The 8,600-nt window shown below is 35.7% G+C and overlaps 1 protein-coding gene across 1 annotated transcript; it reads left to right on the top strand.

Moving 5' to 3' along the window:
- The first annotated feature begins 7,148 nt into the window (after positions 1 to 7,148).
- Positions 7,149 to 8,084, top strand: LOC144254952 (olfactory receptor 6C2-like). The gene has a single exon (XM_077798985.1). The coding sequence runs from the start codon at positions 7,149 to 7,151 to the stop codon at positions 8,082 to 8,084; it is 936 nt and encodes a 311-aa protein (XP_077655111.1).
- Positions 8,085 to 8,600: the final 516 nt, after the last annotated feature.

The raw sequence follows: 8,600 nt of genomic DNA, 5'->3' as shown, positions 1-8,600 counted from the left end.
TGGGCGAGTCTCCAATCCTGAGTGCCTAGGGCCTCCTCTTGTGTCTAGTCACTTCCCCACTTTTCCTCTAGCCAGGCCCCTCTCACGGGTGCCGCTCACCACAATACTGGCTACATGCCAGGTCTGCTGCTCCCGGGAGCCCTGTTTTCATGGACGATTGGGCACACTCTCCCAGATTGCCTGTCCCTCAGACCCTAAGTTTGTGGAGCTTAGGGCTGAGAATCCTCAGCAAATTTTACTTGCCCTCCGGTAGCCACGCCCCCGGTAGCTGGTGCACGAGACCTCAGCTGTCAGCTCTGGTAGGAGTGGTAGTTCCGCGCCGCGGGTCCCTCGCCACCTCTAATTCCCTCGGTCTGGCTACCGCGCTCACGGGAGAGCTGGGAGGGGCCCTTATGGGAGAGTTGGGAGGGGCCCTTAAGGTTTCCCCGATGTGTGGAGAGGGAAGGCTAGGGGATTACACACCTGTAGCGCAGGATTCAATGAAGTTATCTCCTCCGCCGCAGTCTGATGACCTCAGTTCTCTGCCATGGTGGTATCTCTTGCAAATGGCGACAGTTCGTTTCCCTTTGCCAGGTGACCAAAGCAATGGGTAGGTCCTTACTGTCTCTCCTAAGCCCCGTTTGAAACCTGTGGCCACTACCTATGAAGGCTCGGTTGGCATTACCTCCGTAGGATCAGAAGGGCTGACCAGTTGTTTCAGCCAGATGGATTACTGCTGAGTCACAGCTGTTTGTCTGCGGGAATCAGGCGAATGGGAGCTTGAATTCAGCCGATCCGGGCTCAGTGTGTGTTCTGAGAGGTCCAGATTGATCACCCCAGATCCACGTCAGCTCAGCATTGCTTAGTGATCCTGAGCAAACAGATTTAGGCTGTTTACGACTCCCTATGCCTGCACAGCTGAAGAGGTCAGAAACTTGATCTCTCCGCGCCCGCCGCCATGTTGGAATCCCAGATACATACATTTTATTTTTATAAAGATGCATCCAGATTCTACCCAGTTAGTTGCATGTTCTCTAGTAAAAAATATAAAATCACAGATCCTGGGGTTTTTCAACTCTTTAAAAAAGAGTTGAAACTTTTCAAAAGAGTTAACTCTTTGAAAAGTTAACCTTGAGGTAATAGTATCTAAATCCAGATGCTGTCATCATTCCTACCAGCCATGAGATTTTTACCGACTCACCCTACTTCAGTCATTTCCTTTTGATTGAAGCACTTAATCCATTTTTTAAGAAAACAACTGTATTAGTAAATCAAATACCATAGAGTACACCTTAAATATACATAGTAAAAAATAATAAACACACCTTTATTAATATGTGAATTATATACATATAAGTATATGAAGTATAGATTATAATTGAACAGTTAAATATAGAATCAAATTATTTTGTTATATTTACAAAGTTGTGCATACCTCACCATAATCTAACTTTGGAACATTTCTCTCATCCCAAAAGGAACCCTGTTATCCTCAGCCATCACTTTTCATCTATCTCTTTCCACATTTCTTCCCAGCCTGAAACAGCAAATATACTTTCATCTCTTACCGGTCAAAGAACACAGAGTTTCAGTTAGGAGATCTGTTGTATATCAGTGTGAATATATTGAATAACAGTATATGGTATATTACAAAACAGATGAAAATAAGTTCAAATCTCTAAGCACGAAGTCATTGGAGGTGATGGATGGAAGCACATGGCCACCAAATGACTGAGGCATGAGACTGGAAGCAAACCTTGAACCAGCAAGCTTTCCTCTATTCTGCATCAAAGTCCATTGATCAGGCTTGGAAGGGCTCATTTTATTTTTTTCTTTTTTTTTTAATTTTAAAACAAATTTATTATCTTTTAAAAAGCAAATAAATATCATGTATACAAATTTAGAATTTAGTTATGCATATTGAAGTTAAAATATAAAGTTCAAATTTTATTCTCCACTCATCCTAAATAGATGTCTCCATATATATAATCATTAGAATAGTTAATATGTATCTTTCTAGCCTTTTAAATACAACACAAATACAAAAATCAAGACTCTGTAACATATACTAGCCATTTTTTTTGTATTTGCCTTCTACTCATTTTTTCCTACTTAAATGTATTTTGCTGTTTTACTTTCTATGCACACAACATTACCTCATTCTTTTTATTTTTTTTTTAAATTTTTATTGTTGGTTGTTCAAAACATTACAAAGCTCTTGACAAATCATATTTCACACTTTGATTCAAATGGGTTATGAACTCCCATTTTTACCCCGTATACAGATTGCAGAATCACATCTGTTACACATCCACTGTTTTACATATTGCTATACTAGTGTCTGTTGTACTCTGCTACCTTTCCTATCCTCTACTATCCCCCATCCCCTCCCCTCCCATCATCTCTCTCTACCCCATCTACTGTAATTCATTTCTCCCGCTTGTTTTTCCCCCGCTTTCCCTCAGTTCCTCTTGTATGTAATTTTGTATAACCATGAGGGTCTCCTTCCATTTCCATGCAATTTCCCTTCTCTTTCCTTTTCCCTCCCACCTCTCACCCCTGTTAATCTTCTTCTCATGCTCTTCCTCCCAACTCTGGATATAAAATCAACATGCATAAATCAAAGGCATTCCTGTATATCAGCAACAAATCCTCTGAAATGGAAATGAGGACAACCACTCCATTCACAATATCCTCAAAAAAAAAAAAAATAAAATACTGGGGAATCAACCTAACAAAAGAGGTGAAAGACTTATACAATGAAAACTACAGAAACCTAAAGAGAGAAATAGAAAAAGATCTTAGAAGATGGAAAAATATACCCTGTTCATGGATAGGCAGAACTAACATCATCAAAATGGCGATATTACCAAAAGTTCTCTATAGTTTTAATGCAATGCCAATCAAAATCCCATCAGCATTTCTTGTAGAAATAGATAAAGCAATTATGAAATTCATATGGAAAAATAAAAGACCCAGAATAGCAAAACAACTCTAAGCAGGAAGTGTGAATTAGGCGGTATAGTGATACCAGACTTCAAATTATACTATAGAGCAATAGTAACAAAAACAGCATGGTACTGGTACCAAAACAGGCGGGTGGACCAATGGTACAGAATAGAGGACACAGAAACCAATCCACAAAACTACAACTATCTTATATTTGATAAAGGGGCTAAAAGCATGAAAGGAAGGAAGGATAGCATCTTCAACAAATGGTGCTGGGAAAACTGGAAATCCATATGCAACAAAATGAAACTGAATCCCTTTCTCTCGCCATGCACAAAAGTTAACTCAAAATGAATCAAGGAGCTTGATATCAAATCAGAGACACGGCATCTGATACAAGAAAAGTTGGCTATGATCTACATACTGTGGGGTCGGGCTCCAAATTCCTCAGTAGGACACCCATAGCACAAGAGAAGGGCTCATTTTTTGAGTACAGAAAATGGCCCCTGGGGATACAGAAGAAGTCTGGGTCTTATAGTTTACAATGTGGGTGACTTAATCAATGGGGACCGCAGATGTGCAGTTTGGACAGTCAGGGACCTAGTTGTGCAGGTTAAAATTTTAACTCGGGAAGGCAATTGTAAAAAGGTTTAAACTTCTTGTCACTGGGAAAAGCTCCCAACTCAATTGTTCACTGCTTATCTCTGGGACCCACCTAGAGCTTACCTAGAGCTTCACTATTTGCTTTTCTCTTTCCAAGACTCTCTGCAATGGGAAAGTGTAAAAGTCCAGGGCCCAGCTTTTTGGTATTTGCCTCCTTCCTTCAGGACCCACTGTGGTTGGGAAGGGGTGAAGGTTTACTTTGGGTGGAGATGCTGGTAATGAACATGGAAAGGATGAAAGTTTGCTTTTCCCTCAAGGCCTGTTCTTAATGTTTGGCTAATTTCCTCCCCTCTTCTGGAGTCACACTGTCCCTTCATTTTTTCCTTGGGGCGCTGTCTTATAGAAATATTATTTTCCATAACCCTTCAATGGATATGCTAATTAGCATACTTGGATCAGTCTTCATTGTACACATATATCAAAACATATTGCATGCCATTACTGCATACAATTATGGTTTGTTAGTTTAATACTAATAAAAATATATTTATTGTATGAGCTTAAAAAATATCCTTATACTTCGTAGTATTAGAAAAAATTTGCTTAAAATTTTCATGCCTTCATTTATATTTCTATTCCTGGGGGAATTATAAAATCAATTTTATGAAAGAATAAATTTCATGTTGTGAAGACCTTTCAGTGGATTTGAAGTCACAGAAATGCTGGGGTACTAGATTTTAACATAATTTAAAATATCAGATAAGTCAGTGCACAAAAAGAAATTGACATTTCTGCTTTCTTTTAGAATGCTCACAGTTGAACCTAGGCATGTTTGTTGAAATTATTTATTTGTTTTGAATGAAGAATTTTTATGGTTTGTGTAATAAGAATAACATTTTGAGAAAAAAATCTGAGTAATATTTAAAAATCTTTATGTATAATTTATTTTTTGCATAAAAATTGGTAAGGCAGAAAAAGAGACAGATCTTTCAGCTACCTTGTGTGCTAACAAATAATTTTAAAAAACTGGACTAGGTTTTGTTTTTAATGAGATTTTTAAAGTTGTCCCACAAGTCTCTTTTAATGATCCTCATGCTTTCCCCTGTCTCTAAAGTCCATGTTCCCATTGTTACTATATTAGGTTTGATTGTTTTTCCTAAAGTTCATTACACAAATGATTCATTAGTGGTTTTTGAATGTGGGTCACAGAGGACTTTTTTGTTCATTAACTTGTTGCAGATTTGGCAAATAAAATAAATATCTAACTTCAAATTGGAAAACCCTTTCTCTGAGCAAAAGAGTTCTCAACATCAATTATTCTAAAGGTAACAAGAGTTCCCTTGAACACACTTTTCAGTGATAGTTAAAAATAAAAAAAAATCCTGGGCTTATGATAGAACTATATCTATTGTGAGAAAGTTGGTGCAATTGATAAAAGAGAAATCCAAGAAAATCACGTATTCCCAGGATAGTGTTAGTGTTGAAGTGACCAAAATCAATCAGTAGTGGCTAAAATTATCAAGTTTATTCCAACATTTTCAAGTTGTGTCTGTAAAAATACATGTAAACAACTAATAGAGGAAGGTTATGATTAAGTGACAGAAGGGTAAGTATAATAAATTCTGTCATTTGTTTCATTTTCTTTTTTTGAGAATTGGGTCATATGTGACTCTAATAAATAAATCTTGCCTGATTTCATTAAAATTTAGAAATGTAAATTAATGTTTTATTAACTAAACAATATTTTTAGAGTGCTTTAATCTTGTGTATTGTAGAGATATTTATAAGATTATAGTAGGCAACAATAAAAAAGGTAGCATAATTTGTGTCATATGATAAGTAGTAACATCTCCAACAAAAATTTCTGGAAACTAAAAACTAGAAAGTAATGTCTTGATATGCACATTTCCAGTAAAATTGGATACTGTGGGACAGAGATAAAATGGAGAAATACAGAGCATTGAAGAGAAGATTACTCCAGATAATCCATGTGAAGTGTTTATTTCAATGTCTAGTCTGTAGTAAAGTTTTAATAATTAGAACATAATAATTTAATCATAAACGATACATGGTGAGAAGTAAAAAGAGATGTGGAAAATCATGATTTTCACTTTGGTCGTGTTTGGGGTTCATCTAATTATACAATTGAGATCATAAAGTGCAATCACTTTTTAGAGGCTAGAAATTCATGAAAATAATCTATCAGAAAGAAATAATGAAGCACTAAGAACTATCAACATAAGAGACACCAGCAAGAAAATAAATGTCTAGAAATGACAAAGCCAAAAGTTGATAGGTTCAATATGTATGTAACAATCATCAAGTTAACAGAAGCTACTAGAAATATTGTGTGGTTGAAAACACTTCTGAGCTTGGAAGGGTGGCACATTCGTATAATCTCAGTGATTGGAGAGGCTGGGACAGGAGAATCACAAGTTCAAGGCCAGCCTGGGTAATTTGTTAGATCCTGTCTCAAAATTAGGAAAAGCAAATAAAGAAGACACACATAATAACATTACAGTAGAAATTTCCTAACTTTCAACAGAAAAGTGGAGGTATTTGATAAACTTTCATGTAATTCATATATTTAAAAACATGGGGGCAAAACATGATTTTAATATAATAATGATTGAATGTATGGTAATCAATAAAAGGAAAATAATTATGAACCAGGGCACTGAAGTAGTTAAATTATATTCATTACTCATTATTAAACAGGTACTTTTATAAATATTTTTTATGATATATTATCACTTAGTATATGTATGAAGAGTAATATTTTATTTTCCATTTTACACTAACAAACTCAGTCACAGTGAAATTAAAGCATGCTTGAAAAAATATGTAATAGTTTAAACTTGATATATTATCGACCTTGGGATAATATTACAGTATTTTGGACTGTGCTTCACACTTATAGACATTAAAAAATTTAAAATAATTGTGATTTTAATCAGGTATATATTCCATACCTAACTTATATTATCATTCTATACAATAAATTCATCCTCAAATACTCTTTCTTATGTACTGCAATAGGAAAGCAGTATTTTAAATAGAAAATTAAGAGGAAAAATCATGGGGAATAAGTAAGGAAGTAGCTGTTTACAGAAAAAAACAAGTGTACTTGACATGCTCAGCCACAGAAGGAGAGCCTGTATAATTAACTGTCTGTGTGATATAATTGTATTAATAACAAAACTTTAAGGAAACACAAATATGAAAAAGAAAGTTTAAGGTTCAGCTTTAGGGTTCACAGTATGAATAAGGAAAAACTCTCAATCTCAAAAAACACTAGTAGTCAAATCTAACTGTTGGGGAAAATTAAATCTGAGATGCAGGAAAAATAAAAAATAACAACAGAATGCAATAATAAGGAAGCAACCATAACATTTTGGAATTGGTACAGATAATGCAATTTGATTTTTTTAATCTACCCTGAAATGACCAAAAATATATAATTATAGAACCTATACTACCAGTGAATGACAATATTTGTAAACAAAATAGTTAAATACATGTGAATGGGTTTTCCAGGTTCTTCCTCTGTGAATTATTATCCTACACAAACATCTCTGAATTTTAAATGCAAATTAAATAGAAGCCAGGATCCACTTATGAGAAATCACACAGTAACAACATTTATCCTGCTGGGACTGACAGATGACCCACAACTGAAGGTCGTGATTTTCATCTTTCTCTTTCTCACCTACATGCTGAGTATAACTGGGAACCTGGCAATCATCTCCCTCACCTTCCTGGATGCACACCTCAAAACTGCCATGTACTTTTTCCTACAAAACTTCTCCTTCTTAGAAATCTCATTCACAACTGCTTGTATTCCCAGATACTTGTACAGCTTATCAACAGGGGATAAGACCATCACATATGACAGTTGTGCCATTCAGATATTTTTCACTGATCTTTTTGGTGTAACAGAATTTTTTCTCTTCGCCACCATGTCCTATGACCGATACATAGCTATCTGCAAACCTCTACACTATGTGACCATCATGAACACCAGGGTCTGCAGAAAACTCATCCTTTGTTGCTGGATAGCTGCTTTGTTGGTCATACTCCCCCCACTTAGCCTGGGCCTGAATCTGGAATTCTGCAACTCTAATGTTATTGACCATTTTGTCTGTGATGCAGAACCCATCCTAAAAATCTCATGTACAGAAACATGGCTCATTGAGCAAATGGTTATGATTTGTTCTGTGTTAATTTTTATCATGACTCTCATATGTGTAGTTCTATCCTATGTATATATCATTAAGACTATTCTACAATTCCCTTCTGCCAAACAAAGGAAAAAGGCATTTTCTACCTGTTCTTCTCATATGATTGTGGTTTCCATAACCTATGGGAGCTGTATCTTCATCTATGTTAAGCCTGCAGCAAAAGATTCAGTGGCTATTAATAAGGGGGTGACAGTCCTTGTTACGTCCATCAGTCCTATGTTGAACCCCTTCATTTACACACTGAGGAACAAGCAAGTAAAACAGGCCTTCAAGGACTCAGTCAAAAGAATTGCATTGTTCTTAAATAAGTAAGGGAATTTGCTAGTGTAAAAATATTCTAAGTTTACTGAAAAGATTGTTGATCTCTAAATATGTATCTTTGACTTTTTACATCATTCCTTTCCTTGCAAGGAAATAGTTTCAGGATAAGTGTTCTCAAAAAGAAAACCTACTTCCAGGCAACTAAAGGACTTCCCATAATTAAAAATCTGAAAATAACCTGCAACAAAAAAACAGAATCAATGCGTTCACCACATATTTGGAATTGAGTTATTGTGTTAATAGAATTTCCCAATTCTAATATTTTTTATTTATATATGACAGCAGAATGCATTACAATTCTTATTACACATATAGAACACAATTTTTCATATCTCTGGTTGCATAGTATATTCACACCTATTCATGTCTTCATACCTGTACTTTGGATAATAATGTTCCTCACATTTCACCATCATTTATGAGTCCATGCTCTCTCCCTTCCCATTCAATCCCTCTGCCCTTTCTAGAGTTTGTCTATTTCTACCCCAACCCCATTCCCTGTCCAAC

Source organism: Urocitellus parryii, chromosome 5, assembly GCF_045843805.1.
Source record: "Urocitellus parryii isolate mUroPar1 chromosome 5, mUroPar1.hap1, whole genome shotgun sequence".
Lineage (NCBI taxonomy): Eukaryota > Metazoa > Chordata > Mammalia > Rodentia > Sciuridae > Urocitellus > Urocitellus parryii.
Note: the sequence above shows the minus strand (reverse complement) of the source record. Positions and strands in the feature narration are given on the sequence as shown.